Here is a 25834-nt window from a genome sequence, read left to right as displayed (position 1 = left end):
TTTTGTTTTGTTAGCCATGGTTGAGCCACCTTCCCTGTTTTATTTTTACGCCAGACAGGGTTGTACAATTGTTGAAATTCATCCATGTGATCTTTAAATGTCTGCCATTGCCTATCCACTGTCAACCCTTTAAGTATAATTCACCAGTCTATACTAGCCAATTCATGTCTCATACCATCGAAGTTACCTTTCTTTAAGTTCAGGACCCTAGTGTCGCTCTCCATCTTAATGAAGAATTCTACCATATTATGGTCACTCTTCCCCAAGGCCTCGCACAACAAGATTGCTATTTAATCCTCTCTCATTACACAACACCCAGTCTAGGATAGCCAGCTCTCTAGTTGGCTCCTCGACATTTTGGTCTGGAAAATCATCCCTTATACACTCCAGGAAATCCTCCTCCACGTATTGCTACCAGTTTGGTTAACCCAATCTATATGCAGATTAAAGTCACCCATGATAACTGCTGTACCTTTATTGCACACATCCCTAATTTCCTGTTTCATGCCATCCCCAACCTCACTACTACTGTTTGGTGGTCTGTACACAACTCCCACGAGCGTTTTCTGTCCTTTGGTGTTCCGCAGCTCTACCCATACAGATTCCACATCATCCAAACTAATGTCCTTCCTTACTATTGCGTTAATCTCCTCTTTAACCAGAATCCCACCTCCTTTTCTTTTCTGTCTATCCTTCCTGAATATTGAATACCCCTGGATGTTGAGTTCCCAGCCTTGGTAACCCTGGAGCCATGTCTCCGTAATCCCAATTACATCATATCCGTTAACAGCTGTCTGCGCAGTTAATTCATTCACCTTATTACTAATGCTCCTCGCATTGAGTCACAGAGCCTTCAGGCTTGTTTTTTTTAACACTCTTTGTCCTTTTAGAATTATGTTGTAATGTGGCCCTTTTTGATTTTTGCCTTTGATTTCTCTGCCCTCAACTTTTACTTATCTTCTTTGTACCTTTTGCTTTTTGTCCCATTTTACTTCCCTCTGTCTCCCTGCATAGATTCGCATCCCCCTGCCATATTAGTTTAAACCCTCCCCAGCAGCACTAGCAAACACTCTCCCTAGGACATTGGTTCCGGTCCCGCCCAGGTGCAGACTGTCCGGTCCCACCTCCACCAGAACCGGCTCCAATGTCCCAGGAATTTGAATCCCTCCCTCTTGCACCATTCCTCAAGCCACGTATTCATCTTAACTATCCTGCTATTTCTACTCTGACTAGCACGTGGCACTGGTAGCAATCCTGAGATTACTACCTTTGAGGTCCTACTTTTTAATTTAACTCCTAGCTCCCTAAATTCAGCCTGTAGGACCTCATCCCGTTTTTTTACCTATATCGTTGTACCTGTATGCACCATGACACCTGGCTGTTCACTCTCCCCCTCCAGAATGCCCTGCAGTCGCTCCAAGACACCTTGACCCTTGCACCAGGGAGGCAACATACCATCCCGGAGTCTCGGTTGCGGCCGCAGAAACGCCTATCTATTCCCCTTACAATAGAATCCCCTACCACTATTGCTCTCTCCCACTCTTTTTCCTGTCCTCCTGTGCAGCAGAGCCACCCATGGTGCCATGAACTTGGCTGCTGCTGCCTTCCCCTGATGAGCCATCTCCGCCATCAGTATCCAAAGCGGTATATCTGTTTTGGAGGGAGATGACCGCAGGGAACTCCTGCACTACCTTCCTACTCCTGCTCTGCCTGATGGTCACGCATCCCCTATCTGCCTTTGTAACCTTTACCTGCTGTGTGACCAACTCACTAAACATGCTATTCATGACATCCTCAGCATCGCGGATGCTCCAGAGTGAATCCATGCACAGCTTCAGTGCCGCAATGCGGTCTGACAGGAGTTGCAGCTGAACACACTTCCCGCACACATAGTGTCCCTGATTTCCCACATAGTACAGGAGGAGCATGATACGGGTCAGGGCTCTCCTGCCATGACTTAACTCTTAAATTAACTTAATTTGGCAATTAAGAGTGGAACCACACAGACCAGGAAAGTCCTATACTTCATAGGGAAATTGGAGCAGGAGTACGCCATTCAGTTCCTCGAGCCTGTACTGCCATTCAATTAGATTATGGCTGATCTGTATCTTAACTCCATCTACCCCCCTTGGTTCTGTAATCCTTAATACCCTGGCATAACAAAAATCCATCAATCTCAGTTTTTAAATTTCCAATTGATCTAGCCTCAACAGCTTTTTGGTGGAGAGAGTTCCAGATTTCCACTACCCTTTGTGTAAACATGCGCTTTCTGACATCATCCCTGAATGACCGAGCTCTAATTCTAAGGTTATGCTCCGTGTTCTGGATTCTCTCACCAGAGGAAATAGTTTCTCTCTATCAACCCTATTAAAATCCTTTAATCATCTTAACCATCTCAATTAGATCATCCCACAAACTTCTATATTCAAAGCCTATGCAACCTCGCCTCATAATTTAACTCTTTTAACATCAGTATAATTCTGGTCAATCTGCGCTGCACCCCTCCAAGGCCAATATATCCTTCCTGAGGTGTGGTTCCCAGAATACAGTACTCTAGATGGGGTCTAATCAGAGCTCTGCACAGCTTTAAAAAAAATCATGGAATTTGGGCGTTGCTGGCAAGGTCAGCATTTATTGCCCATCCTTAATTGCCTTTGAGAAACTGGTGGTGAGCTGCTTCTTGAACTGCTGCAGTCCATGTGGTGAAGATACTCCCACAGCGCCATTAGGGAGCGAGATCATGGATTTTGACCTGGCGACGATGAAGGAACGGCGATATATTTCCAAGTCAGGATGGTATGTTACTTGGAGGGCAACTTGGAGATGGTGGTGTTCACATAAATCTGCTGCCCTTGTCCTTCTAGAGAGTAGAATCTCGGGTTTGAGATGCTGTCGAAGAAACATAACTTCCATGCTTTTATATTCCATGTCAACATTCCATTAGCCTTTTTAATTACTTTTTGTACCTGTCCACTAGCTTTTACCGATTTTTGTATCGGATCACTAAATCTTTTGGCTCGTACACAGTTCTTAGCTTCTCGCCTTTTAGAAAATACTCTGATCTATCTTTCTTAGGTCTAAAGTGGATGACTGCACACTTTCCCACATTGAAGTCCATCTACCACAGTTTTGCCCACTCACTTAATCTATCAATGTCCTATTGCAACTTTCTGCTCCCATCTACACTATTTACTATGCCACCTAACTTAATGTCATCAGCAAACTTAGATATACGGTTCTCTATTCCTTGGTCCAAGTAATTTATAAATATAGTGAAAAGTTGTGGCCCTAGTACAGATCCCTGGGGAGGCCACCAGTCACATCCTGCTAATTTGAGTACATACCCATTATCCCTACTCTCTGCATCCTACCTCATAACCGATTCCCTATCCAAGCCAAACGGTTGCCTCACAATTCCATGTGCTCTCATTTTTGTTAACAGTCTCTTGTGTGAAACCTTGTTGAATGCCTTTTGGAAGTCCATATAAATAACATCTTTAGACCCGCCCTTATCTACTATGGTAGTCACCTCCTCAACTAGGTTTGTTAGACATGACTTACTCATTACAAATCTAAGCTGGCTCTCTCTGATCAGCTCATGTTTGTCCAAATCATTCTGTCCCTAATTACAGATTCTAGTAACTTTCCTACAATTGACATTAGAATTTCCTAGCTCATCTTTCTTACCTTTCTTAAATAAGGGAGTGACATTGGCAATTTTCTAATCCAAGGGGACGATTCCTGAATCGAGAGTGTTTTGGAAGATCATGACTCACACAACAGTAATTCCTTCAGTTAATTATTTTAATATCCTAGGATGGAAGCCATCAGGTCCTGGAGATTTGTCTATCTTTAATCTCATTAGTTTCTCCATCAACATTTTTTGTACTTGTATTAAATCTAGTTAATTCCTCCCCTTGATTTATTTGTACTTTGCCTTGTATCTCTAGTATTTTATCCTCATTCTCTACTGTGAAGACCGATACAAAGTAGGTATTTAGGACATCTATCTTTTCCTGATTTTCAATTACAATATCACCGGAATCTATCATTAAGGGGCCCACTTCCTCTTAGCCACCCTCTTTTTCTTAATATATTCTTGAAACCTTTAGTTTCAACTCTTGGTGTGTGCTAAGTTATCTTATGTCTACCAGGGCAGAGTTAGGGCATAACATTGTCCTCACTGTAATAAAAAATGGAAACAAAATCAATGCAGTTCCCACTCAAAAGGTCTGAGCTTGGAATTGGGAGGGGGTTCACCTGATGTTCTGTCATAACTTCGGAGAGGAGAATGACGTAAACGGCCATTCACTCCATTTCTCTGCAGTTTCTGCTGAAGTTAGTGGCAAATCGGAAGAACCCCTGTGGAAATACTACCAACTAATTGCTATCCAACAATCCCTGCCAAGAAGTCTTTGTTGACATTTCAGAGGTTAGCATTTGGTCCAGCATTGCTGTCCCACATGATCAAGTAGCTTGCTGAGAATTACTGTCGGGGCCTCACGAATAAAGAATGGGCACTTGGGCGAGCTACCAGCAGCCATGGTACAGTACGTCAGCACGAGTATAGGGCTAGAAATTGACCTCTGCCCGAAACGGGGCGCATCCTCCGTTTTTTAAAGTTTTTCTCAGCCACATATTCTGCACTTTGAAGTTTTTTTTGGTTCGGGCAGAAGTTGTGGCGGCTGAGGGGCGGAAGTGCCCTTGCAGCGGGTCCACCGCCCCGACCGGTCATCAGCATCACGCTGACGTGTCACAACGTTTCTCCCCTTCAGTTAAAGGGGAGAGCCGCTGCAAGCTCTGCATACCTTTAAGTTAGGTCAACTGGCCCACCAGGGAGGGTTTCGGCCGAACCTGGGGGCATAATTGTTGGGCTAACCTGCCAGTCGGCCAACAAAAAACAAATAGCATGGCGGCTGCGGCAGTGTGCCCTCCCCTTTAAGGGCAGCCGGGCCACCATGCTACAGAGAGTGGGGGCACCGATCGGCGGCGGGGCCACTCTCACGGGAAAACGGGCGGAGTGGTGCCGGGCACCACTCCAAAACTGAGGTAGGACAATTTACAAAATGGCGGCCCCACCGCGGAGAGTCGGCGGCCATTCCGCGCTGCCCTGTGGCCGCCGTTTTCTGGCGGCCAGAGGCCTTGTCGGGAGGGGCAATTTCGGTCCCTTAGACTTTAGGACAGGAGAAAAAAAAAATCGAAGAAAAAAATTGAACAGAAAAAGTAAATAAGAACATATAAGAACATAAGAATTAGGAACAAGAGTAGGCCGTCTAGCCCCTCGAGACTGCTCCGCCATTCAACAAGATCATGGCTGATCTGGCCGTGGACTCAGCTCCACTTACCCGCCCGCTCCCCGTAAGCCTTAATTCCCTTATTGGTTAAAAATCTATCTATCTGTGACGAATACATTCAATGAGCTAGCCACAACTGCTTCCTTGGGCAGAGAATTCCACAGATTCACAACCCTCTGGGAGAAGAAATTCCTTCTCAACTCGGTTTTAAATTGGCTCCCCCGTATTTTGAGGCTGTGCCCCCTAGTTCTAGTCTCCCTTACCAGTAGAAACAACCTCTCTGCCTCTATCTTGTCTATCCTTTTCATTATTTTAAATGTTTCTATAAGATCACCCCTCATCCTTCTGAACTCCAACGAGTAAAGACCCAGTCTACTCAATTTATCATCATAAGGTAACCCCCTCATCTCCGGAATTAGCCGAGTGAATCGTCTCTGTACCCCCTCCAAAGCTAATATATCCTTCCTTAAGTAAGGTGACCAAAACTGCATGCAGTACTCCAGGTGCAGCCTCACCAATACCCTATACAGTTGCAGCAGGACCTCCCTGCTTTTGTACCCCATCCCTCTCGCAATGAAGGCCAACATTCCATTTGCCTTCCTGATTACCTGCTGCACCTGCAAACTAACTTTTTGGGATTCATGTACAAGGACCCCCAGGTCCCTCTGCACCTCAGCATGTTGTAATTTCTCCCCATTCAAATAATCTTCCTTTTACTGTTTTTTTTCCCAAGGTGGATGACCTCACACTTTCCGACATTGTGTTCCATCTGCCAAACCTTAGCCCATTCGCTTAATCTATCCAAATCTCTTTGCAGCCTCTCTGTGTCCTCTACACAATCCGCTTTCCCACTAATCTTAGTGTCATCTGCAAATTTTGTTACACTACACTCTGTCCCCTCTTCCAGGTCATCTATGTATATTGTAAACAGTTGTGGTCCCAGCACCGATCCCTGTGACACACCACTAACCACCGATTTCCAACCCGAAAAGGACCCATTTATCCCGACTCTCTGCTTTCTGTTCGCCAGCCAATTCTCTATCCATGCTAATACATTTCCTCTGACTCCCTGACTCCGCATACCTCTATCTTCTGCAGTAACCTTTTGTGTGGCACCTTATCGAATGCCTTTTGGAAATCTAAATACACCACATCCATCGGTACACCTCTATCCACCATGCTCGTTATATCCTCAAAGAATTCCAGTAAATTAGTTAAACATGATTTCTCCTTCATGAATCCATGCTGCGTCTGCTTGATTGCACTATTCCTATCTGGATGTCCCGCTATTTCTTCCTTAATGATAGTTTCGAGCATTTTCCCCACTACAGATGTTAAACTAACCGGCCTATAGTTACCTGCCTTTTGTCTGCCCCCTTTTTTAAACAGAGGCGTTACATTAGCTGCTTTCCAATCCGCTGGTACCTCCCCAGAGTCCAGAGAATTTTGGTAGATTATAACGAATGCATCTGCTATAACTTCCGCCATCTCTTTTAATACCCTGGGATGCATTTCATCAGGACCAGGGGACTTGTCTACCTTGAGTCCCATTAGCCTGTCCAGCACTACCCCCCTAGTGATAGTGATTGTCTCAAGGTCCTCCCTTCCAACTTTCCTGTGACCAGCAATTTTTGGCATGGTTTTTGTGTCTTCCAATGTGAAGACCGAAGCAAAATAATTGTTTAAGGTCTCAGCCATTTCCATATTTCCCATTATTAAATCCCCCTTCTCATCTTCTAAGGGACCAACATTTACTTTAGTCACTCTTTTCCGTTTTATATATCTGTAAAAGCTTTTACTATCTGTTTTTATGTTTTGCGCAAGTTTACCTTCGTAATCTATCTTTCCTTTCTTTATTGCTTGTTTAGTCATTCTTTGCTGTTGTTTAAAATTTTCCCAATCTTCTAGTTTCCCACTAATCTTGGCCACCTTATACGCATTGGTCTTTAATTTGATACTCTCCTTTATTTCCTTGGTTATCCACGGCTGGTTATCCCTTCTCTTACCGCCCTTCTTTTTCACTGGAATATATTTTTGTTGCGCACTATGAAAGAGTTCCTTAAAAGTCCTCCACTGTTCCTCAATTGTGCCACTGTTTAGTCTGTGTTTCCAGTCTACTTTAGCCAACTCTGCCCTCATCCCACTGTAGTCCCCTTTGTTTAAGCATAGTACGCTCGTTTCTGACACAACTTCCTCACCCTCAATCTGTATTACAAATTCAACCATACTGTGATCACTCATTCTGAGAGGCTCTTTTACGAGGAGATCGTTTATTTTTCCTGTCTCATTACACAGGACCAGATCTAAGATAGCTTGCTCCCTTGTAGGTTCTGTAACATACTGTTCTAAGAAACAATCCCGTATGCATTCTATGAATTCCTCCTCAAGGCTACCCCGTGCGATTTGATTTGACCAATCGATATGTAGGTTAAAATCCCCCATGACTACTGCCGTTCCTTTTTCACATGCCTCTATTATTCCCTTGATTATTGCCCGCCCCACCGTGAAGTTATTATTTGGGGGCCTATAAACTATGCCCACCAGTGACTTTTTCCCCTTACTATCTCTAATCTCCACCCACAATGATTCAACATTTTGCTCATTCAAGCCAATATCGTCTCTCACAACTGCCCTGATATCATCCTTTATTAACAGAGCTACCCCACCTCCTTTCCCTTCTTGTCTATCTTTCCGAATCGTCAGATACCCCTGTTTGTTTAATTCCCAGTCTTGACCACCCTGCAACCATGTTTCTGTAATGGCCACCAAATCATACCCATTTGTAATGATTTGTGCCTTCAACTCATTTACTTTATTTCGAATGCTGCGTGCGTTTAGGTAGAGTGTTTTAATCCTAGTTTTTAAACCATGATTTTTAGTTTTGACCCCTCCTGCAGCCCCATTATATTCAATGGCCCTTTTTGTTTTTTGCCTTGGGTTTCTCTGCCCCCCACTTTTACTCATCTCCTTTCTGTCTTTTGCTTTTGTCTCCTTTTTGTTTCCCTCTGTCTCCCTGCATTGGTTCCCATCCCCCTGCCATATTAGTTTAACTCCTCCCCAACAGCACTAGCAAACTCTAAAAGAAGTGTGGTAAATGGTATATTTATTGTGATCAATAACTCCATCCGTGTGCAGACGGTTAACTCATTACTATTTATAAAACGATTAAATCTAAATATTCCAGATCATTTCAATGAATCAAATACACAGAACACTGCAATTGTGCTCCCAAGGGTCACGTGAGTATTCTCAGTAAGGGGGCCTGCATGTACAATTGATTTTTGTACAAGGTCCACGAGGTACATCAATCGTAAACAGACTCAAAGAGACAGTTCAACCAAGATCGGTCATAATAGTTATAAAAAAACTATTTCACTGTTGAATGTGGGGGCTACTGTTGGAAGACAGTGGTGAATAATAGCATAGCAACAGTAGTACTGTAATCACAGGTGGTAACCATGCTGTTCATCATGGGTGTTCCTGCCAGAATTTCACTGGGAAACAAATAGAAATGGGATGGGGCAAGTTGCTCTGTTTGGCAAAAAACATAAAAGAAATGCTTGCTAGATATGGTACAGTTTGGAGAAAAAAAGCTCTAAAATTACACCATGGCATATAAGTGTACGAATGCTGAACACATTTGTCTGAAATTCCACTCTTGGCTATTTGAGCTGAGGTATCAATCGGTTTAAAATAAATAGGTCAACAGCTCTGCTGAAATAGCTGAGAAAGGAAATTCAGACAAATGCATTAAGCATTTGATTTGCTTGTATTCTGCAGCCAGGGTCTTTAGCATACACAAACAGAGGATACACAATGCACAACAGTGGAATGTGGCGGGATTACTTCGTTCCTTTTCGAGTACTCTTTATTAAGCCGGAGTTGTTATTTGCAACAGTTTTTTTTGTGTCCTTCTGCGCATGCCGCCCTGAACTCCGCCCCTTTTTGCGCATGCACACACAATCCGGTTGCACATGCGCAGTGCAACATACAAGGAAGCTACAAGTAGAGCCGAACCACGAACTGCATGGAGCTCATCGTCACTGGAGCTGCTTCTCGGGCTTTTGGGTTATCCCCAGGACTTTTGCCTAAAGTATCGCTGTGATTATCAATACAAACATTTTCACGGCCTTCTGTGGGAGAGAAAAAATCCGAGGTAGTAGGAGAGAGAGAGAGAATGGGGAGAGAGAGAGAGGCTGAGGGAGAGAGACTGGGGGGGAGGGGGGGTGCGCGGGGAGAGTGAGAGACTGGGGCAGAGAGAGAGAGAGACTGGGACAGAGAGAAAGAGACTGGGACAGAGAGAGACGGGAGCGGGGGGGGAGGGGCAGAGAGACTGGGAGGGGTGGAAGAATGAGTGATTGGGGCAGAGAGAGTGAGACTGGGGGGAGAGTGAGACTGGGGGAAGAGTGAGACTGGGGGGAGAGTGAGACTGGGGGAAGAGTGAGACTGGGGGGAGAGTGAGACTGGGGGGAGAGTGAGACTGGGGGGAGAGTGAGACTGGGGGGAGAGTGAGACTGGGGGGAGAGTGAGACTGGGGGAAGAGTGAGACTGGGGGAAGAGCGAGACTGGGAGAAGAGTGAGACTGGGGGGGAGAATGAGACTAGGGGGAGAATGAGACTGGGGGAAGAATGAGACATAGAAACACAGGAAATAGGAGCAGTAGTAGGCCATTTGGCCCTTCGAGTCTGCACCGCCATTCAATATGATCATGGCTGATCCTCTATCTCAACACCATATTCCTGCTTTTTCCTCATACTCCTTGATGCCTTTTGTTTCTAGAAGTCTATCTATCTCCCTCGTAAAAATATTCAGTGACCTAGCTGCCACAGCCTTCTGTGGTAGAGAATTCCACAGGTTCACCACCCTCTGAGTGAAACAATTTCCCCCTCTGAGTGAAACAATTTCCCCTCATCTCGGTCCTAAATTTCCTACCCCATATCCTGAGACTGTGACCCCTTGTTCTAGACTTCCCAGCCAGGGGAAACATCCTCCCCGCATCCAGTCTATCCAACACAAGGTCTAGTCGATCCAATCTCTCCTCATACGACAGTCCTGCCATCCCAGGAATCAGTCTGATGAACCTTTGCTGCACTCCCTCTATAGCAAGTATATCCTTTCTTCGGTAAGGAGACCAAAACTGCACACAATACTCCAGGTGTGGTCTCACCAAGACCCTGTATAACTGTAGTAAGACATCCTTGCTCCTGTACTTAAATCCTCTTGCAATGAAGGCCAACATAGCAGTCTTCCTAACTGCTTGCTGCACCTGCATGTTTGCTTTCAATGACTGGTGTACAAAGACACCCAGGTCCCTCTGTACATCGACACTTCTCAAGCCATCATTATTTAAATAATACTTTGTTCTTATGTTTTTCCTATCAAAGTGGATAACTTCGCATTTATCCACATTATACTGCATCTGCCATGTGTTTGCCCACTCACTCAACCTATCTAAATCGCCTTGCTGCATCTTTGCATCCTCCTCACAACTCACAATCCCACCTAGTTTTGTGTCATCAGCAAACTTGGAAATATTACATTTGGTTCCCTCATCTTGAATCATTTATATATATTGTGAATAGCTGGGGCCCAAGCACTGATCCCTGTGGTACCCCACTAGTCACTGCCCGCTACCCTGAAAAAGACCCGTTTATTCCTACTCTCTTGTTTCCTGTCAGTTAACCAATTCTCAATCCATGTCAATACATTACCCCCAATCCTCTGTGCTTTAATTTTGCACACTAACCTCTTATGTGAGACTTTATCAAAGGCCTTCTGAAAATCCAAATACACTACATTCATTGGTTCTCCCTTATCTAGTCTATCAGTTATATCCTCAAAAAACTCCAGTAGGTTTGTCAAACATGATTTTCCTTTTATAAATCCATGTTGACTTTGTTTAATCCCGTTGATATTATCTAAGTGTGCCGTTATCACATCCTTTATAATAGACTCCAGCATTTTCCCTACTACTGATGTCAGGCTAACCAGTCTGTAGTTCCCCATTTTCTCTTTCCCTCCTTTTTTAAATAGTGGGGTTACATTTGCCATCCTCCAATCTGCAGGAACTGTTCCATAATCTATAGAATTTTGGAAGATAACCAATGCATCTACTATTTCCATGGCTACCTCTTTTAGTACTCTGGGATGCAGATCATCAGGCCCTGGGGATTTATCTGCCTTCAGTCCCATTAGTTTCTCCAGCACTATTTTCTTACTAAGACTTGGGGGAGAGTGAGACTGGGCAGAGAGAGAGACTGGGCAGAAAGAGTGACTGGGAAGAGAGAGACTGGGGAGGAGGGGAGGAATAAGAGACTGGGGCAGAGAGAGAGGGGGAAACTGGGGCAGAGAGAGGGGGGGAGACTGGGGCAGAGAGAGAGAAAGAGACTGGAGGGAAAGTGAAACTGGGGAGAGAGTGAGACTGGGAGGAGAGTGAGACTGGGGAGGGAGAGAGAGAGAGAGTAGGGCAGAGAGAGAGGCTGGGGGAGAGGGAGACGGGGGGGGGGAGAAGAGGGAGACGGGGGGTGAGAGAGAGAAATAGTGGGGCAGAGAGAGAGTGGGGGAGAGAGAGAGACTGGGGCAGAGAGAGAGAGAGACTGGGGCAGAGAGGGGGGATGAGGAGAGGGGATCGGACGGGAAAGAGAGAGAGAGGGAACTCAGGGAAGCCGGATCACGTTCTTCCAACCCCACCCCTTTTACACCCAAACACGATTTCTCAGAAAGCTCGGTGCATGTGTGACAAGTGACAAGTGATACTGGAGTGGTTGAAATCCGTAAGTCACAACAATGTCACTATTCATTTCATACTCAATAACCCTGTTAATACTCCATGACCCATACACAATGCCCCTTCTATAGGGTGGGGAGGGGGGTAAGGTCAGGAACTTGGACTGGGATGGGGCAGGTGATGGTGGTGGGAGGGGTGGTGGGGGGGGGGGGGGGGTAACACGGTGCAGCTTAACTCTCTCCACACCTGACATTCATCCATACAGTCATCCATGTACTTTCTAGCTGATCAGGAGCAGGTACCTGAACTAATTTTCCATCCTTAGCCCACTTGTACTGAGGCTAATTGTAACACATCAAATACTGGCTGGCTGAGACCAGCTAATTCAGGGCGGACTGGGGATTGAACTTGGATCCTCACTGATCTGAACAGTGCATTCACTATTTGAACCATACAGCGCAGCTTAAGAGTGGGGATAATTACATGTAAAATAGTATTAAATTGAATTTTGCATTTTAGTTTACTGGGAATTTTTTTTACATATCTAGAGCACACTTGAAAACTGCCAATTATGTCACGTGAGGTGCCTTACTGAAAAGGCCCTTAGCAGGAAAGAATAATTAAATTTTCAGAGCTGTTTTGGGTTGTTGTTGATTCACCGATGAGTGAGTCATTGTGTTAGTGTTAACATTTAGTTTCACAGTTTCCTACAAAGCGAAAACAATCTGAATACTCTGGCAAATCCCATATGTGAAATGATTCATTCAATAAAGAGCGATTGAACAATTAACGGATGGAAGATCATGGAGAGCACATGCCTGAATTCCTGATAGGTGCTCTCGGTGGCTCAGTGCTGGGACCATGATTTGGCAAAAATACATGTCATGATGAAGAAGTAAGTTGATGTCAGACACCCCCATTTTAAGTACTGGAGTTCAGAGACAGTTATCAAGACTTAAATTCTCAGTAACTACTTTTCAGAATGTTATATTGGCTGCCTTATTGGTGCAATTATTTGTTAGCACAGCATCTACAGGAACACAACTTGATAAAATAGGTAATCTGGCATACTTGTATAGTGATGCATGCTGTACAATCAGGATGCTTTACTGGTTATGGGAGGAGAAAATAACTGAGCAAGGAGCCTGAGGACTGCCTTTATTTTTATTTTGAGTTGGATGCGCTATGGTGTCTGTGGAGGAAAGGCATCTTCTATACAGGCCTCTATGAAGCTTGCTTTGGCTGGCCATGTTTACCCACCTGTTCCGTGGTGTTGAGGTGAAACACTTCCTCAGCCGTAAGATGCCACTCACAGTAACTGTTTGTGCAATGTGAGGGGTCCTTGAACCTCCAAAAGGAGGAAGAAGCACAGCAGGTACGCGAATGGGGTTGAGAAGATATAATCTTGTTTTTTAATTGGGGAAGCAGGCTTATTGAACCAACAAGCTAGTTAGTGAAGAATGAACCGACAGTATATTAACACCAATCGCTTTCTCCAGCCCTCTCAAAAAACATTTCAATTTTGCTGGAATTTCATGGTTTGATTGAATGCTGCTCCACTTAGAGCATCTGGAAGCTGAGTCTCTGAGTGTTAGTAATTGTAAAGACATCAGAGGTTTCCTGAAACATGCTATTACTTTTCCAATGTAAGCATTGCCTAAGTGGCATTATTATACAATGAGAAGGAGCTAGAGACTGATCACAGCACGATTCATTTGGAATTTGTATGGCAGAATGATTATACTCAAAGGCATTTTCTCTGACTGTACATTATCTTAATTTCAAATTACAACCAACTTTTGAAATGTACACAAAATCCTTTTTATACAATATTTAAAATGTGCAAAATTCAGAAAGCTAGTAAAGAAAATTCATTATTTAAAATAAATAATTTCTAAAACATTGTTTGGACCTCTCTGATGTTTCAGGCACTGCATAATGGGGGGGAGGAACTTAACACAATCATAATCACTAAGGAGCTGGTACTCAGTAAGATAATGGGACTAAAGGCAGATAAATCCCCTGGACCTAAAGGCTTGCATCCTAGGATCTTAAGAGAAGTAGCGGCAGGGATTGTGGATGCATTGGTTGTAATTTACCAAAATTCCCTGGATTCTGGGGAGGTCCCAGCAGATTGGAAAACTGCAAATGTAACGCCCCTATTTAAAAAAAGGAGGCAGACAAAAAGCAGGAAACTATAGACCAGTTAGCTTAATATCTGTGGTTGGGAAAATGTTGGAGTCTATTATTAACGAAGCAGTAGCAGGACATTTGGAAAAGCAAAATTCGGTCAGGCAGAGTCAGCATGGATTTATGAAGGGGAAGTCATGTTTGACAAATTTGCTGTAGTTCTTTGAGGATGTACCGAACAGGGTGGATCAAGGGGAACCAGTAGATGTGATGTATTTGGACTTCCAGAAGGCATTTGACAAGGTGCCACATAAAAGGTTACGGCACAAGATAAAAGTTCACGGGCTTGGGGGTAATATATTAGCATGGATAGAGGATTGGCTAACTAACAGAGAACAGAGAGTCGGGATAAATGGTTCATTCTCTGGTTGGCAACCAGTAACTAGTCGGGTGCCACAGGGATCAATACTGGGACCCCAACTATTTATAATCTATATTAATGACTTGGAAGAAGGGACTGAGTGTAACGTAGCTAAGTTTGCTGACGATACAAAGATGCAAGGAACAGCAAATTGTGAGGAGGACACAAAAAATCTGCAAAAGGACATAGACAGGCTAAGTGAGTGGGCAAAAATTTACTGATGGAGTATAATGTTGGAAAATGTGAGGCCATGCATTTTGGCATAAAATAATCAAAGAGCAAGTTATTATTTAAATGGAGAAAGATTGCAAAGTGCTGCAGTACAGTGGGACCTGGGGGTACTTGTGTATGAAACACAAAAGGATAGTATGCAGGTACAGCAAGTGATCAGGAAAGCCAATGGGGATGGAGTATAAAAGCAGGGCAGTCTTGCTACAGCTATATAAGGTATTGGTGAGCCCACACCTGGAATACTGTGTGCAGTTTTGGTTTCCATATTTACGAAAGGAGATACTTGCTTTGGAGGCAGTTCAGAGAAGGTCCACTAGGTTGATTCCGGGGATGAATAGGTTGACTTATGAGGAAAGGTTGAGTAGGTTGGGCCTCTACTCATTGGAATTCAGAAGAATGAGAGGTGATTTTATCGAAATGTATAAGATTATGAGGGGACTTGACAAGGTGGATGCAGAGAGGATGTTTCCACTGATGGGGGAGACTAGAACTAGAGGGCATGATCTTAGAATAAGGGGCCGCCCATTTAAAACAGAGATGAGGAGAAATTTCTTATCTCAGAAGGTTGTAAATCTGTGGAATTCGCTGCCTGAGAGAGCTGTGGAAGCTAGGACATTGAATAAATTTAAGACAGAAATAGACAGTTTCTTAAAAAATAAGGGGATAAGGGGATAAGGGGTTATGGGGAGCGGGCAGGGAAGTGGAGCTGAGTCCATGATCAGATCAGCCATGATAATGAATGGTGGAGCAGGCTCGAGGGGCAGTATGGCCTATTCCTGTTCCTATTTTTTATGTTCTTATGTTCTTATAATACCCTACTCAGCCACACAGACCAGGAAAACCCATGGACTGATCCTCTGTCTGAACTCAGTTAGATGACCTCATTCAAGGCAGTAATTCTGTGCTATAGTTGGCCTCAGTGCCCTGGGCTAGGAAGAGGACGAGAAAAACTTCAGCCAGTGTTTCCACTCCTGATCTTTAGGCATATTAGCCTGGCTCAGTTGGTAGCACTCGCACCTGTGGGTCAGAAGTTGCAGGTTCAAGCCCTAGACTCAGGCTTTCGTGCATAATCTAGGCTGACACTCCAATGTAGTGTTGCACTGTTAGAGGTAGCAGTGTCAGTCTTTTGTTGAGATATTAAATTGAGGCCTTGCCTGCCTACTGAGGTAGGTGTTAACGATCCTTTGGAACTAATTGAAGTTGGACAGGGAGTTCTCCTGGTGCCCTGACCAACACTCCTCCCTCATACCAATACCACCTGCGTACAGACTGATTAATGTCATGGCTGTCTGTGAGATGCCAGTGCAGTGTTTGTCCACATAACAATCACCAAACTTCCAAATATTATTCATTGCATAAAGTGCTTTGAAAACTTTTTCCATGAAATAATGCTATATCATTTCAAGTATTTTTTTTTTAAATTCCAGTTACCTGTTGGAAAGTACATGCAATTGGACATCAGGCATTCAAAGGCCTATCAATACTTACATAGAAACATAGAAAATAGATGCAGGAGTAGGCCATTCGGCCCTTCGAGCCTGCACCGCCATTCAATGAGATCATGGCTGAACATGCAACTTCAGTACCCCATTCCTGCTGTCTTACAGCAGTAAAGTAGCCACTTGGGCAGTGTACCAGAAGCCTCTAAAACTGTACCCCAACTGAGTGACTTCCTTCACGGGAAGAGTGGAGAGACGCGCATAACAACTCTTCAGCTGCAGTTTAACTTCACGAACTTCATGATGATAATCAAGGCCATTCATATGGGGCTTTCACAGAAAATTTATTGAGTTAAATAAAAATTCAATCAAAAGGCATTTCATCACCATAAATAAATAATTTGGATAACACCCCTACTGTTAAATAGCATCATATCCTCTGACTGGCCATGAACAATGTCACAGGAGATCCCATTTAAATTTAAGGAAAAATGACTTCTAAATTAAATATTCCTAATCAAGCAGCACCATTTTTGTGATGTTTCCAAGGTTGGACATGGGGATGTGCTGTCACATTGCTCAGCCTCAGCAGCCCTCTACTTTGCTAACTATGTGAGACGGTGTCTATGACTGTAGAAGATCTTTGAAAGGAATGGGCTTAACTCCTGAATCTTCATTGTCAGTCCAAGCTTGGTTATATTTCTGGGATATCTCCTGCAATATCATACCAGCAGTACAATGGGCTTTCCTATCAGGTTATTTCCAGAAATAAGCCTACTCGACAATTCTCTAATACAACACCATTATACCAACCGTGTGTGCCCAGACACTGAGGGCACAACATCCCTAGGCGCCATTCCATGCCACCAGCAGAACCTCGCATGCAGTGGGTGAGTTATTGGAAAATCACAGGTGCTTTGTCAGCAATTTTCTGCCCACTGCCATTACGAGATGCCATTCACTGCATGTGATGGCCCCCATGGTGGTATGGGCCCTTGCAAAGCTCTGCGCTGAGCATTGGCTGACCACTTGATTGCAAGGTCCTCATAGCCAAGCGTGATCTAGGCTTCACTTGATGCCCATATGCATATACATTCCATTTATTTTCATAGACTATGAAAGTAAACTAGCACGAAATATAAAAATAGATAGCAAGAGTTTCTATAAGTATATAAAAAGGAAAAGAGTGGCTAAAGTAAATGTTGGTCCCTTAGAGGACGAGGCCGGGGAATTAGTAATGGGGAACATGAAGATGGCAGAAACTCTGAATAAATATTTTGTATCAGTCTTTACAGTAGAGGACACAAACAATATGCCAACAGTGGATAGTCAAGGGGCTATAGGGGGGAGGAACTTAACACAATCACAATCACTAAGGAGGTGGTACGCAGTAAGATAATGGGACTAAAGGCGGATAAATCCCCTGGACCTAAAGGCTTGCATCCTAGGATCTTAAGAGAAGTAACAGCAGGGATAGTGGCTGCATTGGTTGTAATTGACCAAAATTCCCTGGATTCTGGGGAGATCCCAGCAGATTGGAAAACTGCAAATATAACACCCCTATTTAAAAAAGGAGGCAGACAAAAAGCAGGAAACTATAGACCAGTTAGCCTAACATCTGTGGTTGGGAAAATGTTAGAGTCTATTATTAAAGAAGCAGTAGCAGGACATTTGGAAAAGCATAATTTGGTCAGGCAGAGTCAGCATGGATTTATGAAGGGGAAATCATGTTTGACAAATTTGCTGGAATTCTTTGTGAGGATGTAACAAACAGGGTGGATAAAGGGGAACCAGTGGATGTGGTGTATTTGGACTTCCAGAAGGCATTTGGATGAACTACAACAATTGTACATTCCTGTCTGTCGTAAAAATAAAAAAGGGAAGGTGGCTCAACCGTGGCTATCAAGGGAAATCAGGGATAGCATTAAAGCCAAGGAAGTGGCATACAAATTGGCCAGAAATAGCAGCGAACCCGGGGACTGGGAGAAATTTAGAACTCAGCAGAGGAGGACAAAGGGTTTGATTAGGGCAGGGAAAATGGAGTACGAGAAGAAACTTGCAGGGAACATTAAGACGGATTGCAAAAGTTTCTATAGATATGTAAAGAGAAAAAGGTTAGTAAAGACAAACGTAGGTCCCCTGCAGTCAGAATCAGGGGAAGTCATAACGGGGAACAAAGAAATGGCGGACCAATTGAACAAGTACTTTGGTTCGGTATTCACTGAGGAGGACACAAACAACCTTCCGGATATAAAAGGGGTCGGAGGGTCTAGTAAGGAGGAGGAACTGAGGGAAATCCTTATTAGTCGGGAAATTGTGTTGGGGAAATTGATGGGATTGAAGGCCGATAAATCCCCAGGGCCTGATGGACTGCATCCCAGAGTACTTAAGGAGGTGGCCTTGGAAATAGTGGATGCATTGACAGTCATTTTCCAACATTCCATTGACTCTGGATCAGTTCCTATCGAGTGGAGGGTAGCCAATGTAACCCCACTTTTTAAAAAAGGAGGGAGAGAGAAAACAGGGAATTACAGACCGGTCAGCCTGACATCGGTAGTGGGTAAAATGATGGAATCAATTATTAAGGATGTCATAGCAGTGCATTTGGAAAGAGGTAATATGATAGGTCCAAGTCAGCATGGATTTGTGAAAGGGAAATCATGCTTGACAAATCTTCTGGAATTTTTTGAGGATGTTTCCAGTAGAGTGGACAAGGGAGAACCAGTTGATGTGGTATATTTGGACTTTCATAAGGCTTTCGACAAGGTCCCACACAAGAGATTAATGTGCAAAGTTAAAGCACATGGGATTGGGGGTAGTGTGCTGACATGGATTGAGAACTGGTTGTCCGACAGGAAGCAAAGAGTAGGAGTAAATGGGGACTTTTCAGAATGGCAGGCAGTGACTAGTGGGGTACCGCAAGGTTCTGTGCTGGGGCCCCAGCTGTTTACACTGTACATTAATGATTTAGACGAGGGGATTAAATGTAGTATCTCCAAATTTGCGGATGACACTAAGTTGGGTGGCAGTGTGAGCTGCAAGGAGGATTCTATGAGGCTGCAGAGCGACTTGGATAGGTTAGGTGAGTGGGCAAATGCATGGCAGATGAAGTATAATGTGGATAAATGTGAGGTTATCCACTTTGGTGGTAAAAACAGAGAGACAGACTATTATCTGAATGGTGACAGATTAGGAAAAGGGGAGGTGCAAAGAGACCTGGGTGTCATGGTACATCAGTCATTGAAGGTTGGCATGCAGGTACAGCAGGCGGTTAAGAAAGCAAATGGCATGTTGGCCTTCATAGCGAGGGGATTTGAGTACAAGGGCAGGGAGGTGTTGCTACAATTGTACAGGGCCTTGGTGAGGCCACACCTGGAGTATTGTGTACAGTTTTGGTCTCCTAACCTGAGGAAGGACATTCTTGCTATTGAGGGAGTGCAGCGAAGGTTCACCAGACTGATTCCCGGGATGGCGGGACTGACCTATCAAGAAAGACTGGATCAACTGGGCTTGTATTCACTGGAGTTCAGAAGAATGAGAGGGGACCTCATAGAAACGTTTAAAATTCTGACGGGGTTAGACAGGTTAGATGCAGGAAGAATGTTCCCAATGTTGGGGAAGTCCAGAACCAGGGGACACAGTCTAAGGATAAGGGGGAAGCCATTTAGGACCGAGATGAGGAGGAATTTCTTCACCCAGAGAGTGGTGAACCTGTGGAATTCTCTACCACAGAAAGTTGTTGAGGCCAATTCACTAAATATATTCAAAAAGGAGTTAGATGAAGTCCTTACTACTAGGGGAATCAAGGGGTATGGTGAGAAAGCAGGAATGGGGTACTGAAGTTGCATGTTCAGCCATGAACTCATTGAATGGTGGTGCAGGCTAGAAGGGCCGAATGGCCTACTCCTGCACCTATTTTCTATGTTTCTATGTTTCTAAAAGGTTACTGCACAAGATAAAAGTTCACGGAGTTGGGGTAATATATTAGCATGGATAGAGGATTGGCTAACTAACAGAAAACAGAGAGTCAGGATAAATAGTTCATTCTCGGTTTGGAAATCAGTAACTAGTGGGGTGCCGCAGAGATCAGTGCTGGGACCCCAACTATTTACAATCTATATTAATGACTTGGAAGAAGTGACCGAGTGTAACGTAGCCAAGTTTGCTGACGATACAAAGATGGGAGGAAAAGCAATGTGTGAGGAGGACACAAAAAATCTGCAAAAGGACATTGAGAGGCTAAGTGTGTGAACAAAAATTTGGTAGATGGAGTATAATGTTGGAAAGTGTGAGGTCATGCACTTTGGCCCAAAAAATCAAAGAGCGAGTTATTATTTAAATGGAGAAAAATTGCAAAATGCTAACAGTACAGCGGGTCCTGGGGTACTTGTGCATGACACGCAAAAGGTTAGTATGCAGGTACAGCAAGGCCAATGGAATCTTGACCTTTAATGCAAAGGGGATGGAGTATAAAAGCAGGGAAGTGTTGCTGCAGTTAATCAGGGTATTGGTGAGGCCACACCTGGAATACTGCGTACAGTTTTGGTTTCCATATTTACAAAAGGATATACTTGCTTTGGAGGCAGTTCAGAGAAGATTCACTAGGTTGATTCTGGAGCTGAGTGGGTTGACTTATGAGGAAAGGTTGAGGAGGTTGGGCCTCTACTCATTGGCGTTCACAAGAATGAGAGGTGATCTTATCGAAACATATAAGATTATGAGGGGGCTTGACAGGGTGGATGCAGAGAGGATGTTTCCACTGATAGGGGAGACTAGAACTAGGTCTAGAACATGATCTTAGAATGAGAGCCGCCCATTTAAAACTGAGATGAGGAGGAATTTCTTCTCTCAGAGGTTTGTGAATCTGTGGAATTCGCTGCCTCAGAGAGCTGTGGATGCTGGGACATTGAATAAATTTAAGTCAGAAATAGACAGTTTCTTAACAGATAAAGGATTAAGGGATTATGGGGAGCGGACAGGGAAGTGGACCTGAGTCCATGATCGGATCAGCCATGATCGTATTAAGTGGCAGAGCAGGCTCGAGGGGCCATATGGCCTACTCCTGCTCCTATTTCTTATGTTCTTACATTCTTATTAGAGGCTGGAAGTTGTTCAGTTGCTCAGTCATTGAGTATATTCATAGATTTTTGGACTTCAGAGGAATCAAGGGATATGGGGATCAGGCAGGAAAGTGCAGTTGAGATCGATAATCAGCCATGATCGTATTGAATGGCGGAACAGGCTCGAGGGACCATACAGCCTACTCCTGCTCCTATTTCTTATGTTCTTATGAAGTCTGTCCGATATTTTCCTCTCCAGTCCAGGGGCACTGAGGGCAATTGTACCCTCTGACTGGACTGGGAAACTACACAAGTAATACATGCACAGGCTGCTGAACATTTATTCATGAGGTGAAGACTACTGCCTGATTAAAATCCGTTCCATTTATTCTGTAAATATAACCACTGACCTTTATGGGTATTTTTTGCACTTGCCAGTTAGTTTAGCAACACACGTTCAATCCGCCAGGACAAATACATATTTCACTTGTAAATGCTTAAAAGAGAGTTAATAATTGACAGGCTTACCTTGGAACTGGCTGACCTGTTGAACAGGATATGGATTCCTCTGCTGGTCCTTGCACTGCGGATGTGGTCTGGGGTGATGTCGTTGCAGCTGGTCATGTTGCTGTTGCTGTAGCTGCTGTTGCTGATGGAAGGAAAACAAGCTCATTAATTCTGCCATTACAGGTCGTGGGGAAACCAACATTCAGTCGTACTGTTATAGCCGGAGCAATGGTTATAATCGGCAGTAAAGCTGCAGTGCATCTTCAACATTACTGGGTCTAAAATTCCAGTTGGAGGCTTCCTTTGGACAAACGCCTCCGACCCGAAATGTTTTAACGAAAATACCTGATGGTCCCGGAGACACCTTCGATTACGGTCGGGGGCCTTCATTCCATGCGTAGCGTATGGGGAGAGGAATTCCCCGTATGCACGAAAAAGCTGGAGTCACGTGGGCCTGGACCACAAATCACTCTGCAGTATTCTCATTGATAATAATGGGAACTCCGGTTCTCCGAGTTCCCATTATCAGCAATGAGAATAAACCCCTAAAACAAGAAACAAAACATAACAAAAAAAAACACCTCACCTATTTCAAATTAATTGAAATTGAAGTTAATTAAATGCTTTTGGAATTTATTTAACGTGTTTTAATAGGGTTTAAAATAAACTTACATTAATGGACAGAATTTTCACTATAAAAATGTGCTTTTAATTAAATTTCTATATGTTTTAAAACTCTTACGCTGGTAAAAGTAGGCAATGCGCCTGTTTTCACCAGGCGTAAGAGTTTGAAGGGGGAAACCTAAAGAGAGGGAGAGAAACATTAAAGTTACTTTTTTTTAATGGCCATGTAGGAAAGAATTTTTTTTTTAACTAAGTGTGTTTGACAAAAACAATACAAAAGCAAAATACATGTAGGCCAGACCAGGTAACTGCAGTAGATTTCCATCCCTAAAGGACATTGGTGAACTAGATGGGTTTTTACGACAATCCGGTAGTTTCATGTTCACCATTGCTGATACTAGGGGGACAAAATTCCTCTGTTGTGCACCTCCCGTTAGAGATAACAAGGCGCAAAAGTGTTTCTGCCCGGGGAGGGGGTGCTACCAGCGCCCGCGAAATTGCAGAGGCGCGAATGCATTAACGCTGCGCCCCATTGGTAGCGCCCTTGGGCCGCTGTGCTGGTGATGACATTATTGCCATGCGTGGCGACTCCTTTCCACCCCGGCGGAAATTGGCCAGCGCCACGTGAGTGCGAACTGGGCTGCACATCCATCGCGGACGAAACTTAAAGGGGAGTTGTGCTGCACCGCGCGCTGGCATCTTTTTTTACCCCTCTTACCGATCGGGCCGTTGTTCGCTCCTTTTGCGGGGTCCAGGCTGTGACCGTGCAGCCCGACACTCCATTTCGGTGCCGGGCTGCGGCCACGACACCCACTAGCCCTAGTGGCCCAGTGGAAGTCATCAAAGTGCCTGCAGAGCTTGCAGCGTCACTCCCTTTTAACGGAAGGGGAAGGACGTTGAAACACGTGAGCGCTACGTGGAGAGGCTGTATAGCACTCCGCGATGTGCCTGGTTAGAGCCCCGATCCCACCCCAAAAGGAAGTGGAGTGCACGACATTGCGCTCCACTTCCTGTGAGGGACGCTAACCTGAATTTCCCTTCCGGGGCGAGACTTCTGCGCCGGGCGCAGAATGTCTGGCCCCAGAAAAGTTACCACCCCCAACCAGGGCGATAGGGAATTTCGGCCCCTAGCTTTTTATTCCAGATTTATTTAACTGAATTTAAATTCCCCAGCTGCCATGATGAGATGTGAACTCACGTCTCCAGATCATTACAGCAAGGGCCACATTACAGCAAAATTCTAAAGGGGTAAAGTGTGTGAAAAAGACAAGCCTGAAGGCTCTGTGCCTCAATGCGAGGTGTATTCGGAATAAGGCGCAGACAGCAGTTAACGGGTATGATGTAATTGGCATCACGGAGACATGGCTCCAGGGTGACCAAGGCTGGGAACTCAACATCCAGGGATATTCAACATTTAGGAAGGATAGACAGAGAGAAAAAGGAGGCGGGGTGGCATTGCTGGTTAAAGAGGAAATTAATGCAATAGTAAGGAGGGACATTAGCCTGAATGATGTGGAATCGGTATGGGTGGAGCTGCGGAATACCAAAGGACAGAAAACGCTAGTGGGAGTTGTGTACAGACCACCAAATAGTGGTAGTGAGGTTGGGGATAGCATCAAACAAGAAATAAGGGTTGTGTGCAATAAAGGTACAGCAGTTATCATGGGCAACTTTAATCTACATATTGATTGGGCTCACCAAACTGGTAGCAGTGCGGTGGAGGAGGATTTCCTGGAGTGTATTAGGGATGGTTTTCTGGACCAATATGTCGAGGAGCCAATTAGAGAGCTGGTCATCCTAGACTGGGTGATGTGTAATGAGAAGGAACTAATTAGCAATCTTGTTGTGCGAGGCCTCTTGGGGAAGAGTGACCATAATATGGTAGAATTCTTTATTAAGATGGAGAGTGACACAGTTAATTTAGAAACTAGAGTCCTGAACTTAAGGAAAGGTAACTTCGACGGTATGAGGCATGAATTGGCTAGAATAGACTGGCAAAGGACACTTAAAGGGTTGACGGTGGATAAGCAATGGCAAACATTTAAAGATCACATGGATGAACTTCAGCAATTGTACATCCCTGTCTGGAGTAAAAATAAAATGGGGAAATTAAGGATAGTGTTAAAACCAAGGAAGAGGCATATAAATTGGCTAGAAAAAGCAACAAACCTGAGGACTGGGAGAAATTTAGAATTCAACAGAGGAGGACTAAGCGTTTAATTAAGAGGAGGAAAATAGAGTACGAGAGGAAGCTTGAAGGGAACATAAAAACTTCTATAAATATATGTGAAGAGAAAAAAATTAGTGAAGACAAACGTAGGTCCCTTGCAGTCGAATTCAGGTGAATTTATAATGGGGAACAAAGAAATGGCAGACCAATTGAACAAATATTTTGGTTCTGTCTTCACGAAGGAAGACACAACTAACCTTCCGAATGTACTAGGGGATCGTGGGTATAGTGAGAAGGAGGAACTGAAGGATATCCTTATTAGGCGGGAAATTGTGTTAGGGAAATTGATGGGATTGAAGGCCGATAAATCCCCGGGGCCTGATAGTCTGCATCCCACAGTACTTAAGGAAGTGGCCCTAGAAATAGTGGATGCATTGGTGATCATTTTCCAACAGTCTATCGACTCTGGATCAGTTCCTATGGACTGGAGGGTAACTAATGTAACACCACTTTTTAAAAAAGGAGGGAGAGAGAAAACGGGTAATTATAGACTGGTTAGCCTGACATCAGTAGTGGGGAAAATGTTGGAATCAATCATTAAGGATGAAATAGCAGCGCATTTGGAAAGCAGTGACAGGATCAGTCCAAGTCAGCATGGATTTATGAAAGGGAAATCATGCTTGACGAATCTTCTGCAATTTTTTGAGGATGTAACTAGCGGAGTGGACAAGGGAGAACCAGTGGATGTGGTGTATTTGGACTTTCAAAAGGCTTTTGACAAGGTCCCGCACAAGAGATTGGTGTGCAAAATCAAAGCACATGGTATTGGGGGTAATGTACTGACGTGGATAGAGAACTGGTTGGCAGACAGGAAGCAGAGAGTAGGGATAAACGGGTTTATTTCAGAATGGCAGGCAGTGACTAGTGGAGTGCCGCAGGGCTCAGTGCTGGGACCCCAGCTCTTTGCAATATACATTAATGATTTAGATGAAGGAATTGAGTGTAATATCTCCAAGTTTGCAGATTAAACTAGACTGGGTGGCGGTGTGAGCCGTGAGGAGGATGCTAAGAGGCTGCAGGGTAACTTGGACAGGTTAGGTGAGTGGGCAAATGCATGGCAGATGCAGTATAATGTGGATAAATGTGAGGTTATCCATTTTGGGGGCAAAAACATGAAGGCAGAATATTACCTGAATGGCGGCAGATTAGGAAAAGGGGAGGTGCAACGAGA

The 25834-nt window shown here is 44.2% G+C and overlaps 1 protein-coding gene across 2 annotated transcripts in view; it reads right to left on the bottom strand.

Moving 5' to 3' along the window:
• The window catches only part of maml3 (mastermind-like transcriptional coactivator 3), a 516812-nt gene that overhangs the window by 20461 nt on the left and 470517 nt on the right, over positions 1-25834 (bottom strand). For both annotated transcript variants that reach the window (XM_070872145.1, XM_070872144.1), the window contains exon 4: positions 21831-21951. In XM_070872145.1, the coding sequence (XP_070728246.1) occupies positions 21831-21951 (121 nt within the window). The remainder of the gene's footprint in view (positions 1-21830; positions 21952-25834) is intronic.

The sequence above is a fragment of the Pristiophorus japonicus genome, chromosome 2, assembly GCF_044704955.1.
Source record: "Pristiophorus japonicus isolate sPriJap1 chromosome 2, sPriJap1.hap1, whole genome shotgun sequence".
In the NCBI taxonomy this organism is placed as follows: Eukaryota; Metazoa; Chordata; class Chondrichthyes; family Pristiophoridae; genus Pristiophorus; species Pristiophorus japonicus.
Note: the sequence above shows the minus strand (reverse complement) of the source record. Positions and strands in the feature narration are given on the sequence as shown.